Source organism: Haliotis rubra, unplaced genomic scaffold, assembly GCF_003918875.1.
Source record: "Haliotis rubra isolate DU_JTF1 unplaced genomic scaffold, ASM391887v1 Scf546, whole genome shotgun sequence".
Taxonomy (NCBI): Eukaryota; Metazoa; Mollusca; class Gastropoda; order Lepetellida; family Haliotidae; genus Haliotis; species Haliotis rubra.
The window spans coordinates 142,828-162,418 of record NW_025767242.1 but is presented as its reverse complement, the minus strand read 5'-3'; the positions used below and the strand labels follow the sequence as shown (position 1 = coordinate 162,418).

Genomic DNA, 19,591 nt, shown 5'->3' with positions numbered 1-19,591 from the left:
GTTATGAATGTACCTTACAAAATTTATACAGAGTTACCAGAAATATACAAAAATAATCCCATTTTAACTTATTGCAGTTTTTATGAAGTTTTGTTATAAATTATTCTTGAAACTTGACAAGCTCTCTGAGGATCATGAAAGAGTGACACAATTAGGCTAATTATCTATTTTTGTATCCTTGGAAAACATTCACAGGCCTGCTAATGGAGGTTTCACCTTCTTGATACTGCCTTGCTAGATCTAATATGGGATTGACGATAACTGTGTGTTTAATTAATGCATAATCCCTTCACTGCTGCAAATAGCATGTTTGCCTATCTTGGGCGCACTGGGTGGTGGCCATTGATTCATGGATTGCTGTAGGCAACGACTTAAGCCCAGAGCATCCTGGTCCTGGGTGATGCCTGTGCTTGAAGTGATGGTCAGGCTCAGTGTTGTGGTTGATTACTTGTCATCTTGCCTCAGTGGCTTGGGTTGTTGCTCATGATGTCAGTCACCGGATTGTCTGGTCCATCTTGATTATTTATAGACTGTCAGCAGATAGCTGGAATATTGCAGATTGTGATGTTTAACTTATCACCCACACACACTATGCCACATCATGCTGTGGAAAGCCACTCCACACACTTCTTAAAATAGGAATCCATTTGACACAGTAATGTATGGAGTTCCAGTAGCCATAGCACGACAGTGAGAAGGATATCACAACTGTTGCTTTAGCAATTCACGTTACTGAGGCCGTTTCCAGGAAATTGTATTGTTTGTTCAATGTTTATACATATTGATATATGCTCTTCTGTTATTTTCAATGTACCCCGCTTACAAGCGAGTAACATTTCAATGTACCCTGCTGTCAATGGCAGCTCATTTGGTACTTCATGGTAGTAATTCTTTATCTCGAATTACATTGAATCACGTATGATGTACGGAAATTACCGATGTTTTGCGAATGCAAATCGATTGAAGGGAGATAACTCTAAATCTGTTTTTCTTGTCAGCAAAATCTAGCGATGGCTACAAAAAGAGTTGTACCCATGCTCCAAACAATTCAAAATTAACATTAAGGTGTTCGGTAAGATAAATACGTTGTTCACTGGTCCCTCGGGGCCCATGGGTTGATGTACCCTCCATGTTTGTTTATGTTCCCTGAGGCCTTCATAAACAAACATCCAGGGTACATCAAACCATGTCCCCCTCATGACCAGTGAACAACTTATAATGTATAAACGTTCAATGTTTATACATATTAAGCAGATCAATTTCCTGTAAATGAGTTTTCACAAAACTTTCCTCACATCACAGATTCATGATCTCCCCAGACAGTTGGTATAACTGTAATTATTTTCAGTAGATTATGTTTTCTGTAAAAGTTGTCACACAAATTTCTTTCAGCATATCCATCTGTATGTTCTACTGAGGTACTTTTCTTGGAATGATTGTGTTACTCAGATTTAATGGTTGTGTCAGTGTAAAAACATATTGGACATTACAGTACACTAAGTTGTATTGTCCATCCTTCATTATCCAATATTATATCTCCATTTTATCAGGATTATTACACAGGACATTTCATAGGGATGTATTCAGAAGCCAAACTATTAAATCCAATCAGATTACACTCTCGCAAGGGAGATAATACTGTGCCAAGTTAGTAATGTTCCACAAAGATTGGTAACATTACATCAGAATGGACGTTTTGGAGGCGAAAGGTCCAAGGTATCAATGATAATTAAATGAAAACGCAATTACACACATAACCCAGGATGGTATTTATCAAACATTTCATAACAAATGTCTACATTTTTAAGTCCCTTTGTAAATGTGGTTATTTATTCAGAATCTAAGATTAATTAGCATACGGACAATGTATGCGCAGGGGTAAATTGTCTTTCACTGTTAGTGCTCAATGCTTAAGTGTAGTGTCATTTTGTAAGCATCACTTTTAAGACCATGTGGCCTCAAAATGGACAAAAAAAGCAATCATGATGATGATTTGGATGTGCACTTTCTGACATGATGCGTATTTCACCCAGGAGAGGATGATCATACTGTGATGGCTCTTTTGTGGCAACATCTTTTCCTGGATTCCTAGGATGTTCCTTCCTGGCTGCAACTTTCAAGGAACCGTTGTTATCTGTATGTTTCTAAAATTTGCTATCACCCAATCATGCATTTGAGGTAGCTTCTCATAGCCAATATTTTGTAAATAGGACTGTTATATTGAGAGCTGACACATTCATGTACAGTGTAGTGAAGCTTTGTTTCTCAAGTCCATGCAAGTGAACAGTTATCTGTGTTAGTGAGCTGATCAAAGTTAAATGAAAATGGCTTACGTTTGGTGTGAATTCAACATGATGAATTAAAATATGAAGTGTTTGTATCGTGCGCATTGCTCCACCATATAAATAGTTCTGTGATGCTGGTATTGAAGTTTTGTGAAGTAGTCAGTTATATTTATCCACGAGTAACAATTCATGAAAAAATCACAAGCTTTAAGTCTGTTCATCAATAATGTTCATATCACTGCTTGAATATCTGTCAAAAATGATAATAAATAGTGTCTTATGGAAATCATGATAACATTTTGCATGTTCATTTATAACATGATCACAATGAATTACATCACAATGTCATAGCTGGAATATTCGAGGCAACTCTTAGCTTGAGCAGTTTTAAAACTTGCTTTCCCTAGCATATATATCATGTATTACAATCACCTATAATGCTTGTTGTGGAAGAAGGACTGATTATCCACAATGGAAGGTGTGAGTGCTATTCAGTGAATCTGTGACCTAAAATCATGTTTCACCTGCGCAAGTCTTAACCTCATTAATCAAACATATAGCACAACCAGTGATGTTATTCATGCACAATGTTAATTCTCTTAAATCATATTTTAAAATCACAGATCTTAGCTTGTGTTATGAGTTCTGGGTACGAGTATGTCCATATTAGCATGCAGGAAACGATGGTTGGTGTTTATTTTCTTACACAGTATGAATCTGTATGTATGAATGAAAACTAGACTAGATAAAGTATTCTCTTCTTGAAGCATTCCTGATGTATTAATGCCATTATTAAATGTGATTATATGAGATACGTATGTGCAATGTTGATGTATATATTATTACATGTGTCTTGTGAATGCATATTTAGTTATTTTGTAAATGTTTTGGAATGATGAAGTGTCGAGCTAATTTAGGAAAGCATGCTGGTAATATCTCTAGCGTCAATAAATCATATCACACTACTTCAAGTCAGACCCCAGTAGAGTCCAGATCAGAACTGGTCTTAATGTGGGTGTGTGTGGGGTAGCCTAATGGTTAAAGCGTTGGCTCGTCACGCCGAAGACCCGGGTTCAAATCCCCACATGGGTACAATGTGTGAAGCCCATTTCTGGTGTCCCCCGCTGTGATGTTGCTGGAATATTGCTAAAAGCGCGTAAAACCAAACTCAGTCAGTCAGTCTTAATGTGGGGAGACTACATGAGTGGGTGGTCATACTAGGTTGTCATGTGTTTGCACATACAGTCAAACCCTGTTGTGTGGAACTCGTCGGGACCAAGGGAACAGTTCGACTTATCCCAGTGTTCGACACATCCGTCTGCATAGAAATAAAGATAAATATAAGGAAATGGGCAGGGACCGAGAAATGAGTTTGACACAACCGAGAATTCATCTCAACTGAGTTTGTGACATTGGGGTTCGACTGTATTGTCAGTCACTGGATTATCTGGTCCAGATTCATCAGGTCACCATCCCATAGTTGGAAAATTACAATGTGCAGTATTAAACAACAAAGAAAGAACACTACTTTCAAGTCGGTAATTAATATCTCAACGCCTTTAAAATTTAGATATTTTAAAACTACTCTAGTTGATCTACATTAGTTTTACTACGGATTCATGAATACATAATTTTGTGAAAATGACATAAGAATGCATTTCCTGAATCAGCTCGACCATCCCACCTGTTGTGTTGTGGTCCTCTCACCTGTAATTATCTTTACACCTGTTTTCACCTGTAATTAACTCTCCATCTGTTCTCACCTGTATTTGTTTATCTTTATTAGGCTGTGGAATGATAGTTGTCACAGTGTTTACTATTCTAAAGCCATTGTTACTATTTCAGATGTTCCAGGTGAAAATCATTTGGCTGTGATTCTTTAGCTTATTGCCCAGTGACTTCTTGTTTACTGTTACATGTTGACATGATCTGCTTTCCACTCAAAGCTATATTACCTCATCATAACTCTCTTTATTGTTTACACATTCATATTTGGAAGCAACTGCACATAATTTATACTTGGTTATGGTTAAAGTAGCCTGCATTGTGGGTTTGTGTAGTAAGTACTATTTAATGTTTGAGGGTGAGCTAATCACTGGAATGTTGGCAGTTGTAGTCATTCAAATTCAGGGGCGGTGGGGTAGCCTAGTGGTTAAATCTATCTAACTACTAATTAATGTTTAAGGTTGAGAGCGTCACTGAAAACTTCAAATTGTTTAAACGACAGTTACTTTTTGCTTGTGCGAATTGATCTAAAACTTATTGGTTACCCTTATTTCATAGAGACAATATCCCAGTTGCACATAAGACACTAATCTCAGTATCTGTACATGCATGGGTAAATGGGTGCAAGTCATCAAGCATACGGTAGGTCATCTTTCAGCTCCAGTAATTTGATGAGAGTATGGAACTCCATTTGTCTAAGCTGTTCCAGTTTGCTTTGCAGGCTTGCACTCTAAGGTGTGGCAGACACCTTTGTTCATGGGTTTGAATCGCAGAATTGACTTGAGGTTTGTCAGCCCTGTAAGTTTGCTATTGGGTTTCAACAGTGGTGTATACTAGTTGTGGTCCGATTAATTGAAATAATCGTAGATTGGTCGCAGTGGCTCAACAACCAAGCAATTGATTGTGTTTTCTCATAATTGAACACAAACAATTTTTCACAAGGTTAGTTTTGTCTGTGTCATTAAATTTATATTTCATAAGCACTACAAGCTTGTTCCAAGTCATGATTGAATTATCTTGAAGACTCTAGGAAATTAATGTTCCTAACCTACTAGTAATCCTTTTAAGATGTGAAATTTGCAAATGCATGCAATTTGAAAAAAAACCAACAAAACTTTTGTCCATTAACAAACATAAAAGGAAATTTTGATAAATTATGCTAACCAATTATTTTTGATGATTGGTTGGTTGTATTGAACCAATCATCAATTATGAGATTTTAACCAATTCCCAACACTAGTGTATACACTTAAGAACTGGTTCACTTCAAGGTTTCCTCTCACATCAAACTGATGTATGATATAACGTAAATACCGCTACAGCTGTGTAAACTCATCTCACTAACCAACTCATTTGTCTCCGTGTCATACAATGCTCCTTTGAGTAGAACACTATAGGATTATTCACTAAAGAATATTTGATTTCAATTAATTGCTGTTTCGATGACAAACAATATGATTTCCAATTACTGCATAACTTACCATTTTGTCCTGACGTTTTGGTTGATGTTGCATTTTAAAATTACCTGTCAGCTTCTGTCAGAAGCTTAACCTCAAGAAATCTTTTACTGGAAACTGGAGCTGAATCTTAACATTGAACCCTTACCAATGATGAGACAATGTTTTAGTAGGACTAAACTTATGCATCTTCTCAGGACTAACAAACTAACAACTAAGTGGAAATTGTGTGATTAAGTTCAATAGAGCAACTGATCTACCACAAAGTAGTATAGGATTTGATAATAAAAGTCTGCCATATAGCTGGAATATTGCTGAATGCAGCACAAAACAACACACCAACAAACTAACACATGTTGTTCACTGTTTAGTTTGAACTGTTATATAGTGTTAATGTAAGGGACCGTTCATACTTTATGGCTGGGGTGGGGTGTGTGATGGTGATTTTTATGGAGAAGCAGGTACAATGTGAATGGAAACACACACACACACACACACACACCCTAAAACTTATGTACAAAATAAGTGACCCCCCTGCATGTCATGTACAAAATTAATGACACACCCACCCACCCCACCCCCTTCCATAATTTCTAAGCATAATTTTAATCATATTTTTATGTACAAAATTGCTGACCCTTCCTATCTCTCAGAACAAAATGGGTGTCCCCCCTTTAAAATCATCACACGCATGCACACACACATGCACACACACCATAATTTATGAACGGTCCCTAAGTGTAAAATTTATTCATATAACTATTTGGTCCATGTTTATGTATGAACATTTTTGACATTTACAACTAATCTTGAACCGCTCTATTCAAAGATTCATGCTTCAGTGTTCTCTTTGAAGTATCTAAGAATATTTTGCTCAAACATTTCACATTTCTAATAATGCTTATGGAAACCCCAGTTATTTAGACAATGCAGGTAGTATCTCATTTTAGAGAGGATGTGAAAATGTTACCTTGCGGTATGCTACTTTTTAAATATAGAAAATACTAGAGAACATACTACAGGTGTTACTGGACTGTGGGACAGTACATTCTGGTTTAAGTTCATAGGTAGTGTAATATGTCAGCTTTGAGCATGCAATGTGCATGGATAAATGGGCAATATAAATGGACTATTATTATTATTATTACTTTACAAAAATATTTAGTTTTTCTAAAGATGTACTTTATATCCAGTGACAATGTGTTAATTTCTGAAGGAATAAGTTATGTAGACACTAATTTCTTAAATATTTAAGAAAATCGTTTTTAAGTTTAAGAACAGTTTTTAAGTTTTTGTCAAGCTTTAAATTAAGTGCAGGAAAATTTGGCAAATCGAATCTATTTCAATTTGTTTGAATGCAGTAGAATTTGTTGAATAATGGTAGTGTTATATGAGTTTGTTGAAAGCCAGTTGTTATTTAAAGCTACTACTTGTCTATTGTGAGCCTTTGTTGTGTGATGTTTGTATATATACATGTGTACATGAACCTTCATTGTCATAATAAGTTCTATACAATCATCCTGTGTATCAGCAGACAGAATAAATCATTGTCCAACAGTGCAGGCTTTCCTGGTCTCTCACCCTCTCCAGTGGCAAAGACCCATGAAGATCCGGGTTAGAATTGATCTTCAGTAACACAGTCTTGTGGTAAGAGGCGACTAACCGGATCAGGCGGATCAGGCTCGTGACTTTGTTGACACGTTATCGGTTCCCAATTGCATAGATGCTCATGCTGTTGATCACTGGACTGTCTGGTCCAGACTCTATTATTTACAGACCGCAGCCATATAGCTGGAATATTGCTGAGTGGGTGTAAAACTAAACTCACTCAAGTTTGCAAAACAAATTGTATGTTAATTAACCAGGCACTCATTCATTTCATCTTTAGATAATCGAGCTGAACCAGATAATTCTGTATATGACATCATGGGCATCCATACAGACATTTGAGATGGGATGACATGCAGTCTACCATGCCACCAGGCTTGACCACCCCATCACGTTAGTCGCCTCTTAAGACAAGAGTGAGTGAGGGAGTTTAGTTTTACGCCGCACTCTGCAATATTCCAGCTATATGGCGGCGGTCTGTAAATAATCGAGTCTGGACCAGACAATCCAATGATCAACAGTATGAGTATTGGTGCACGCAATTGGGAACCGATCACATGTGTCAACCAAGTCAGCGAGCCTGACCACCTGATCCCGTTAGTCGCCTTTTACGACAAGCATAGTCGCCTTTTATGACAAGAATGGGTTGCTGAAGACCTATTCTACCCCGGATCTTCACGGGTCTCTTAAGACAAGAATCTGTGAAGATCTGGGTTAGAAATTGGTAATGCGACAAACAAGATCTTGAAACTTGGTTCACACTCGTACCTGGATGCATAGGACGATGCTCATGATGTCAATCACTGGATTGTCTGGTCCTGACTATTATTTACAAACCGCTGTCATGTAGCTGGAATATTGCAGAGTGGGGGTTAAACAATAAACTAATAAACAAATCTTACGACAAGCAGGGTTGATGTGGATGTTCACTCTTAGGTGGCACTCCCAGAGGTATGAGTTAGTGCTATGGCACCAACATAGCCTGTACAAGCAGCCACAAATGCATGGATACACTTTGGTACAGAAGTATGGGTTAGAATTGGTCTTCAGTAACCCGTGCTTGTAAGAAGCGACTAGGTATCGGGTGGTCAGGCTCACTTCCTATCCCATTTGCGTAGATCGATGCTCATAATGCTGATCACTGGATTGTCTGGTCCAAACTCAATTATTTACAGCCCCGTCGCGATATGCCTGAAATATTGCTGAGTGTGGTGTTAAACAACCATCACTACGACAATCTTCCACTTGAAACCCCATTTTCGCTTGAATGGACCAACAGTTTGATTGCCAGATGGCGCCATTGAACAGAGTCAAGTCATGCCTTCCGTGAGTGGTTAAGATATGTACCCCTTCAGACAGACAGGCATATTTATTTGTATATGTGGCCCTGAGGCCAATAGTACATGTGTACAATAATAACAGTGCATTTATGCGCAACCTGTAAATACGCGAGTCATAGGAACATCAATAAATCCATAAACACCCATTCACAATTTACATTTTTTCTCTCAACATAAGTATGTGACAACACAAGGGCTACCTTAAACAACAAGTCAGTATTTTCTGTGCGAAGTAGCATACAGAATTTTTGTCTCGACGGTTGGTTATAGAAAAAATAAGGCAAATATGTTTCTCTAATTTCTAAATATTTCGGGCATATAAGTAATACATGGTACTCATCTTCTTGCGATAAATTGCAGAATGGACATTGGATATCTATTGCATTTGAAGTAGCCCTATGTATCCCTTCCCCTGTGATGAATAGCTGTATCTTACCTACATGTCAGAATGTTGAAATCGGATTGGACTTTGATAAAATATTATGTATACCGCCTGGGAGGGAAGAAGCTGTGTGAGCGAGAATAAATCTCTTATACCCTGCTACGAAGAAAGAAAACCGCACATGGATCTCTGAGCGAAATTGCCAGTCTCAACAATATTCAACATATACCCCTCTCAAAAAGTTCAGCAACATGAATTTTTGTCTCATTACATTTTCATTTATTGAAATTGCAAATCATGGAATGATGCAATAGAAAGGTGAAACGTATGTACACACGATAAACAAAATGATAAGAAAAGGTATTGAGCAATAACAGACTTACAAATCATCAAAAGCATGTACCCGTGAAACAGTCAAGCAAAATGTGCACATGAAAGATCAAGTCTGTTTTGGACAGTGAAGCCGTGTTCAGTAACACATGTGACCACCATGGGCACGAATACAAGCTTCTACACGTCTTGGCATTGACCAAACCAGTCTGTCAAGTTGCTGTTGTGTACATTTTGCCATTCTCTCTGTAACGCTTGTTCAAGTTGATCCAGAGTCTGGGGGGCGAACATGGAGACCGTAAACACGACTTCCAAGAATGTCCCAAGCCTGTTCAATGGGATTAAGATCAGGTGACCTTGCAGGCCAGTCAATATGAGTGATGATCTGAAGAACATCATTAACAACTCCTGCTCGATGTGGACGGGCATTATCATCCATAAAGATCAAGTTAGGACCCGCTTGTTGTGCCAGAGGAATGATTACAGGTGTGACAATATCATTCCTGTACTGTACACCAGTCATGGTACCCCGTCTAATGACCACAAGATCAGTTCTCTGCCCAACTCAGAGATGTCAGACCATACTATCAAACTTCTACCACCGTAATGATTGTGTTCAGCAATTGCACAGTTGACATTTCGTTAATCGCTGTTTCTCCAGGCACGTGCCCTACCATGGTTGAAGTCCCGCCAACGATTGACCCTCCAAGTACGGTATTAATTTGCCCAAGTAAGCATCAGCTGGCGATGATATGCAGGCAAGGGAATGCGTTGTACGGGTCTTCTGGACCTTAGACCTTCAGCATGAAGCCTGTACCTCATTGAAGCCCTGTTTCCTGAAACTCTCTGCAGTTCATTCTGGATAGATCTGGCCGTGGTGAACCTGTTTCTCCGGGCGAGTGTGGCCAAATGATGATCTTCTCGAGGAGTTGTGATCCTTGGACGACCTGTCCAGTTTGGTGGTATCGAGTCACCCTCTTGAAATCACGCTGCGGTGAACACTAAAATGATTTGTGACGTCAGGATGGGACATACCCCTCTGCTCGAGCCACCTCTGTTGGCGTCAAGTGACATCTAACCATGTTTCAGATGTTATGGTTAAAAGATTCTTCTTACTGGCAGCCCATTTGTGAAGTGCGGAGCACGTGCCTGCCACACATTTTGCATGCTGTTTCTGAGGTTGGTTGTGTTAGGGTGATGTTATCAAAGTTATCAGATAAATCAATTTGACAGTCACTAAGGCGGGCACATTTGCGTAGTATCCTTGAACAAGATACTTATATCCACATTGTTTCAGTTCACCCAGCTGTGTAATGGGTACCCGTGAGGATATGCTGGTAATGTGAGTGTTTAGTTCATTGCGCCTAACAGGAAGCATGGCTGTACAATCCCCAGGGAGTTGATAAATAACGGAAAGTACGATAGTGTCCTATGACCGGGGATAGTAATATACGTAGCGCCGTGAGCAGGCATTGTGCCTGGATATGAGCGCCATATAAGCGCACTATCACTAAACTATTACTAAAGTTTATGTATTCGTTGAAAATGTACCTTTCAGTAACATGTCGCCAAAACTTGCAATCGAGATTGATAAAAACATTATACTGAAAATAATACTTGTTGCTTAATTGTTTGTGGCGAGTATATATACTGAACATCATTGAAAACGCACCACCTGTATTAGTTTGGATTTCCAAGAGCATAAATGAGCAATCGGTGTAAATTTTACATACTTTTGTAGTCCAATGATAGGTAAAGAAAAGAAACAAGAACCAATCCAGCAAAACAGTGAAGTTTTAATTCAGCTGACCATGAAAGAAAGATGGAGTCAAATTGGAAAGACAGTAACGTGTATGACCATCGTTAGCAGCAACACAAGCTGTGCAACGTCTCCTCATTGAACTGATAAGTCTCTGAATAATGTTTTGAGGCAATGCATTCCACTCCATTCTCAAGTTCCCCAAGGTTGTTGATCTGTGGGCGACGTGAGAGGCGTTGGCCGATGTAATCCCACAAGTGTTCAATGGGAGACAAACCTGGTGACAATGCAGGCCATGGAAGTAGAGGAATGTTGTTGTTTGCCAGAAACTGTGTTGCAACACGTGCAGTGTGCGCTCGAGCATTGTCCTGCTGGAATGTTTGCAGATCTTGATGTTGGTTAAAGAAGGGAACAACGTTGTTCTGAAGAATTGTGTCACGGTAGTAAAGGGCATTCACTCTGCCACGACAAACTACCAGAGCGGTTTTGTGATGATAACTGATCCCTCCCCACACCATAATGCTTTCTCCACCCCACCGATCTGTTTGCACAACACAGTCCTGATGGTAACGTTCTCCCCGTCGACGCCATACCCGTAGACGCCCGTCATCATTTCGCAAGTGAAAACGTGACTCGTCGGAGAACACAACATCATGCCAACGTCGTAACAACCACAAACGATGCTGTTCAGCCCATCGTCGGCGTTCACGGCGATGTCTATCAGTTCGGATGGGTCCAACATAAGGGCGTCGACACCATAATCCTGCCGCACGGAGACGACGTCGGACGATGGAAGCACTATCAAACCACGTCGGCCTTGGGCAGCGTTGGCGGTTCTGGCAGCCGGCAACGTACGATCCCGAATATGGCGCCGAACAATGTCTCGATCTTGGCGAGGGGTGGTAACACGTGCCTGGCCAGGACGTTGGCGGTCCCTGGTGGTTCCTGTTTGTTGGTACTAGTTGGCAAGTCTTATGATGGTGGAATGATGGCAACCAAATCGTCTGGCAATAATCCTGCTTCATGTGCCAACCTGCAACATGCCCAATGCCCGTTCTCGTTCTTCTGGTGACAATCTTGGCATTGCAAAATAAACTTTACTTGCGGAGGATCAGCTAAAACGAGAACGTTTTTTTGCCGACGGTCATTTATACCCCTAATCAGCATGTTTTACGCATGCAATTTGTGCTTTTCGTGCGTGTTGTGCATGAATTTTGTTGTTGTCATGTGATTTGTTCCATGATGTGTTCGGGCAATCCGTTCTTTACTGTACAGCATTATTTATTGTCTGTTGTGTTATTAACAACATTTCCAACGTTCATTTTCACTCTCAAAACAATCCTATTACCATATTTCAAAATTTACAGGTGGTGCGTTTTCAATGATGTTCAGTACATATTCAAGTTTGGGCCAGACAATCCAGTGATTGAAAACATGAGCACAGATCTACGAGATTGGGGCAGTGATGAAATGCATGACCCAAGTCATTGACCTCCTGATAGGACAAGCACGGGTTGCTGAAGGCCAGTTCTAACCCCAATCTTCGCGGGCCTCAAACACTGTCAGTGTTACAAGTCGTGTACCATATTTTAATAAGAACAAATTTCCAGTCACACTTTATGAAAAGCTTTATTAGATATTAGACAAGAATATCGAGCAGTTTAGGCTCCATTTCGTCACCACTGAAAGGCCAGCTCATGTGCGTTTTCTTAATCTTTGGAATTAAGCTGATACACTCTCTCGTTTAAACAATCGTCTACATCCCGTTCTCTGAAAACGTTCGTCGTAGTGTGGGACACCGGGAATTATTGCCGTTAATGTTCGCTGTAATGTTCTCATAATCAGATATCCCATTCCAAATTGATAACAGGTATGAGTTTTAATGGATTGTGTAGTCTTGTCACACCTACAAAACGTCAGCTTCATTCCCTGATCCATATATTACCAAAGTAATTATAGTAATAGAAGTTCACTCATCATTCTTGTCTATCCATGACGTCAATGGCTGACTGTATATGTCGTCTTCATACGTAGGGCAAGATGGTGACATTGAGACTGAACATGTAGCATGATCCACACAACACGATATCGACAAGACACGAACGATAATTATAAATATAAACACATGCCACAAGAACATGTAATGATGATTACAAATACCTGTCACTAAAACATGTTACAGTCGTTGTATCTGTGCAGATAACATGATTATTACAGTGTAAGTAAACTTGGACTTCAAAGTAGGTTGGCCTACCTTTAGAATACAGCACCACAAACTTTAAAAATACGTCATAATACCCTTTTACGTAATGTAATGTGATTTTGTTCGAAAGCACGATCTCGAAACAATGCCCTATGACGCCTGCATGGCAAGACGGTTGTCTGGCTCAGCGAGTGCGTATAAGCTCCGCTCACTGGTGTTTCATCTCTACGAGCTATGTCATTGCATAAGCCCAACGATGTTGAGAGTTTCCAGTAGTTGTATACCGGCGGATGCGCAATATTTTGCAAGCACCAGTTTGAAATATTTATATAATACTGAGCTTAAGTTTACTTAGACTGGACAGGTAATACAGATATTTTTGATGAACTATTCATCCTTTATATATAGACTTTATCTCCTACTATCGTCCATAGGCCTTAATTCAGGCTATTATTCATAGGTTTATTTCATACCATTATTTCATTACGCTTACCTTTTCTCACATTTTATGCGCTTTGACGTTGTGGATGGATACAGCGCTTTATAAATACTCATCATCATCATTATTATTATTATTATTTATTTTTCGAATTTGGAGCAAGTGTTGTGTGTATTGATGGTGTTTCGTTTCTCTAACGTTCATGAACTTACGGTCGTGGGATATGTATCGATACTACAATCACTCGTGACACCCTACATGTGAGACTGACTCCTTCATTAGTTTCTGCTCAGTCGTCTTGGGGCAGTCATGGTCACCTCGCCTTGGATAGCACCCGGCGAAGGTCCCGTGTCGCGGTATAATTGAATGGATTCAAGAGATTCCTGAGATCCGTAATCTGAAGTTAAGCTGTGACGTCCATGGAAGTTACCGTGTCCGCCTGAGTTGCCTTGGCTACCAGACAAGCCTGCAGGATTATGTCCCTTGTGGCCTTGTGTCATGTGACCTTTTCCGTGACCGTGACCTTGAGAATGGCCATGGTTGGGCAGGTGTCCTGGGGGCACGTGTTGGGTTGCACTGGGAGAGCGTCCGGGCGGTCTACCCTGACCAGGTCGTGCCCCAGGAATGGCCTTTCCTGGTTTACCCCCGGGCTGACCTCCAGAGGATGGGTGCGAGGGTGTCCCACCTCCCTTCCCCCCGTGTACACCCCAGGCAGGGAGTGGCTCCTTCTGTGGGGAGGTAGAATTGTGGCCGAACTTTGTGTCTAACCACCTGCAACAACACCAAGCGTTTTGACAGTACTATTTATGACAGTAGCCACTTATCGTTGTTATGGAAACAAATCTTTTTCAGGCAGATGAACGACATCATGACATGAATGATGTCACTGAACTGAGATTTGACAGTTAAAACATGTTTAAAATACGAAAAGTAAATATATATTTAATGATATTTTCAAAATAGTATCCAAAATAATTAATCCTGAAGTATTGAATATAAATTCAGACCAGTGTTCCAGGAATAAAGTATACGAAATCCAGTAGGTGGTGATCTGATTTCCATCCTCAGTTATCATTTTCATGCTTGCAATAATGTTAAGTGACCTTAGATAAGTGTTAAAATACGAAAAGTAAATATATATTTAATGATATTTTCCAAATAGTGTCCAAAATAATTCATCCTGAAGCACTGAATATAAATTCATGGGAAAGATTAGTGGTAGGGTCATTGTCAACCAAGTCTGCGAGTCTTGACCACCCCATCAGTCGCCTCTTACGACAGGCATGTGCTTCTGAAGATCAATTCTAACCAGATAGAGGTTACACAGCGTAGGTATAAGATAGGTTCTAAAAAGATTCATAGATATTGAACTTACTTCCAGAACGTCTTTGGCCGCTTACATCTCCAGAGGACAAAGAAGCAGATTCCTCCCAGCACTATCAGGCTGCCAATCACTCCGCAGACAATCTCAACACTGTGATCTAGATAATATAACATGTATTAATATGCCCATTCTACCGGCTCTTTATAAGGAAATACATTATATTTAGATTCGTTCTTTTACGCCAATGGTTGTGCATTTCTCAGAATTTAAGGAACGTTTTGAATTTGTTGTCAAAGCCAATCTCTAAATCAATTTACACCTGACATTGTTGTTCCCTTGTTCAACGCCACATTCCGCAATGTTGCACTTACATGTTGGTCTGTAAACAATCGAATCTGGACCAGACAACCCAATGACTGACAAGTGCATCGATCCAAGCAGTTGTGATACAATAACATCTACTTAACCTAGTGAGCCAGACCACCCTACACATTTAACGCATATATTCGTACAAGTCCAGGGTGCTGGGGTCCTATATTTACACAATAAAAAATTACAAATTTGTAAAATGATTTAGTATCCTCAATTCAATTTGTCAAGCTATGTAAACTGAGTACGGGGGTAGGGGATTCTAAGTAGCTAAGACTGTCAGATAAACAGATGCAAATGTAGGAAACTAAGGGTGATCCTGGCATCAGTCAGAAAATAACCGTGAGTGATATCAACTGGAAGGTAATGGAGATATAACCGTGAGTGATATCAACTGGAAGGTAATGGAGATATAACCGTGAGTGATATCAACTGGAAGGTAATGGAGATATAACCGTGAGTGATATGAACTGGAAGGTAATGGTGAGGTATAACCGTGAGAATATTTCATCATATCGAATGCGTGTGTATGTGTATGTGCGGAGATTGTACTAGCCCAGACTGAAGCTGGTTTTATATGCTAACTAAAGATACTATGCCGCAAGAAGCATGAATACCCCACTCAGACACATTATACTGACTCCGAGACCGGTCCTTGTTGTACCCATTAATGCCGAGTGCCAGGCAGGGACCAACAAGTACCATATTTTAACGTCTTTTGGCATATCTCTTGCACAAGCTCCCCTCTTATGTCAGCTAGGTCGCGTTTGAACTTGGCCGTTGTATCTCTGATTACAATTGATTGGTGAGCACTCTCTGTGTCCTCTGTTAGCTTCGTTCTTGACCTACTTATGACTTCAAAAATGTCATCACAAATGTCTCCCATATATCTTCTAAATAGAATAAATACATCTTTTGCGAGTTTTTTTTGTAACCGATACTAGGTGAATATGAGTAAAAATGTGACTGGCGATATTGTGTGCCACTATAGCTACCTGTTGGAGGTTGTGAGGACGGCCTCGGTGTCTGAGATACCGGTGTACTGGATGAGACACCTACAAGAAAGTAGTTTGTAAGAAAGACCTACATGCATGTTATTACATCTAGCACATGGTACATATGTTTTGTAAACAAACTGTTTCAGAGTAATGACTCATTGGCGGATCCAGTGGGGGTTTCAGGGGGTTCGAACAACAACAACAACAACAACAACACCAGCAACAAACACACAAACACACACACACACTTTGAAAATGACTTAAGACCACACTGAAGTTAATGATTTGCATTGGCGGGACACCTCTGAATGTATATGAATGTCAATCTTTGAATAAACTGTCTGTCGAAATAAAAGAAGCAATAAAACTTGGATTTGATGAAAAAATACAAACGCTCTCAAAAGGATACTAGACTGAAAACGGTCACAGAAATACTGCAATCTTGGGGTACAAAAAATATGCCAATGATGACCGTATAAATGACGTCGCAATCGAATAGCCATTGCCTGTTTACCCTTTTTCACTGGCATTTAGGAATTGGTGTGAGGAACAACGGCAAGATCTCTATGGATATACAAGTTCTTCATTATTGATATGAGCGACGTTTCGGTGTAGCCACTAACGCCATCATCAAGCGAATATCACTTGCTTGATCACAGCGTTGGTTGCTACACTGAAAAGTCGCTCATATCAATAATAAAGATGTTGTTTGTCCATAGAAGTCTCCCGGTTGTTCCTTTCTTCTTTGTTGCAGTCTAGCCACCTTCAAACATGGACGTCTGGGCAGTTTAAACTATAGAGACATACAATTTCCTTCGTTGTGAAGGAGAAACCAAACTTGTTTCAGACCAGTGTTCCAGGAATAAATTACGAAATTCAGTAGATGGTGATCTGATATTCCATCCTCAGTTATCATTGTCATGCTTGCAATAATGTTAAGTGACCTTAGATGAGTGTTGAATCTCCTCTTTTTCAGTTATACCTTTGGCAGATAACAATGTTTAGACTTGATCAGATTCTAGTGACCCCCGACTGTGTTTGCTGTTTAACGCAGCACTATAGTCCGTTTGGCTCAAAATCGGACCGATGAATTGCAATCTAACTCGGAAACTAATAAACATAAAATACGAGGACGGGCTCACGGTGTCCGAGATACCGGCCTACTGGGAGGAGCCTGAAGGAACCTGATACCGGGCATTGTACTGGAATGAGCTCCCTAATCTCAATTTGAGCTATGAAACCTGCTAACAATAAACGAAGATTGTAGGAAACTGGTGATCCTGGCATCAATCAGTTAACCGTAGTCTGGAAGGTTGATATAACCATTGTTATGGTTTTGTACAGAATAATGGAGTGAGTGATATGTGAATGGAGATATAACCGTGAAGGTGATATCAACTGTAATGGAGATATAACCGTGTCAATGTCCATGATCAACTGCTGAGTGATATCAACTGGAAGGTAATGGAGATATAACCGTGAGTGAGTATCAACTTAATGGAGATATAACATACATCAACTTAATAGATATAACCGTGAATATCTTTTATTAGATATCAACTGAAGGTAAATGGAGATATAACCGTGAGTGATACAACTGGAATAATGCTCAACTGGAAGACTCATTAATTATAACCGTGAGTGATATCAACTGGAGGAGATATTAACGTGAGTTATCAACTGGAAGGTAATGGAATATAACCTCTAGGTGATATGAGTAGAAATTGACTGGCGACATTGTGTCACTATAGGTACCTGTTGTGAGGTTGTGAGGACAGCCTCGGTGTCTGAGATACCGGTGTACTGGATATGAGCTCGAGGAAGGGAGTTTAGTCTGTTGAACCTTGTTATGGTTTTGTACAGAATAGTGAATGTGAATGAGCAATGTCCATAACCTTACTCCTTTATATGCATACACCTTATATCAATGCTTTTATTAGAAACGTGCACTACAATAGCTCATGGGACTCATTTTGAAATCTTGAGTTCGGGAAAATGCCTCTATATATTTTTATTTTCTGGGTTTCTGGCCTTATCAATAACAGGTACTGTGCAACATGCATTAAGAAGAGAATAAATTACCACTGCTGCGGATTGTAAATATGATATTCCATCCTCTGTTTCCGAGAACATGGGCATAGTGGTAGTAAGCGTTTGGTCATATCTGAATGGTGAAATTCCTCATGCCAATGGTACCTTGGCAGAAATACATTTTGACACCTAAAGAGAACAACGAGTATATAATGCATGAAAAAATGTTTCTAACTTGGTCTGATTCTTGTGACCCCGCCCACTTGGGAACAGTCCGCCCCCGTATAGCCGTCGTCACAGTGACAGGTGTTGTCATTGGTGCATACCTGGAAAAGTCATGATATATGATATGAAGACCACGCCCTCCCCACCAAAGCTACCGGAAATGTGGAATGTGGAAGTTCCGGGACAGCTTTTTGTTCTCATCACTTGCAACATGATATAATCTAGGCACTACATGAATGACAAGGATTGACTTGGTTTAACGTTTTGAGAAAGTACAATAAACCCTCAAAAATAAATGAGACGTTCGTACTTGAACTACAGCTTCCAAGAGGTGAGGCGAGGTGAGGTGAGATTGGGTTTAACGTCGTGCTTGAGAATATTTCGCTCATATGACGACGTGCATGCGTGTGTATGTGTATGTGCGGCTGCTTGTACTAGCCCAGACTGAAGCTGGTTTTATAGTGCTAGCCCACTGAGATACCATGCCACAGTGAAGCATGAATACCCCACTCAGACACATTCTACTGACTCCGAGCCGACCAGTCCTTGTTGTACCCACTAATGCCGAGCGCCAGGCAGGGACCAACAAGTACCATATTTTAACGTCTTTTGGTATGACGCGGCCGTGGATCGAACCCGCGACCTTCCGCTCTCCGGGCAGACGCTCTAACCACTACACCACGGAGGCGGTTAGAGTCCAAGAGAATGAGCATGGATCAAACACTTGTTCAGGTTAGAAATTGAAGAATCGGTTGTTTGCAACCTTTAAAATTGTCCTTTTTGAGACATTTAGGTTTTAATTGTAGATTTAGTGTTGTTATTACCCCCAAACAAGTAAATATAACAGAAGAAAACAATGTCTAACTGTCATTCATACAAACATACACACTTTTCTAAATGTTTCTATCAAACGCTAGTGAGCTCACCCCATGATTCGAGCACTGAGATCCTAAAGGGTCTTTGGGACAGGATGGTTTGGGCAGAAGTTGTTTGCAATACTAGTCCTTGCCATAAGGTATATGTTAATATTCCGATTTGATGACATAATACCATGATCAGGTTTACCTGTGTGACAGTCATATAGCTAGGAAGCTGTGGCGTTAAACAACGAACAAA

The 19,591-nt window shown here is 40.0% G+C and overlaps 1 protein-coding gene across 1 annotated transcript; it reads right to left on the bottom strand.

Moving 5' to 3' along the window:
- Window positions 1-13,343: 13,343 nt before the first annotated feature.
- Window positions 13,344-19,555, bottom strand: LOC124253590. The gene is made up of 7 exons (XM_046687397.1): window positions 19,541-19,555; window positions 19,402-19,473; window positions 18,485-18,576; window positions 17,975-18,042; window positions 16,217-16,276; window positions 14,904-15,009; window positions 13,344-14,299 (listed from the first exon to the last, which is right to left on the bottom strand). The coding sequence occupies exons 1-7, from the start codon at window positions 19,553-19,555 to the stop codon at window positions 13,807-13,809; spliced, it is 906 nt and encodes a 301-aa protein (XP_046543353.1). The 3' UTR covers window positions 13,344-13,806.
- Window positions 19,556-19,591: the final 36 nt, after the last annotated feature.

What these genes read in the sequence shown, in the direction of transcription:
- LOC124253590 (XM_046687397.1), bottom strand. An exon ending in CTCAGTGCTCGAATCATGGG is followed by an intron (nt 18,577 to 19,401) that starts GTGAGCTCACTA and finishes TGACTTTTCCAG; the next exon opens with GTATGCACCAATGACAACAC. An exon ending in GTCACAAGAATCAGACCAAG is followed by an intron (nt 18,043 to 18,484) that starts TTAGAAACATTT and finishes GACTAAACTCCC; the next exon opens with TTCCTCGAGCTCATATCCAG.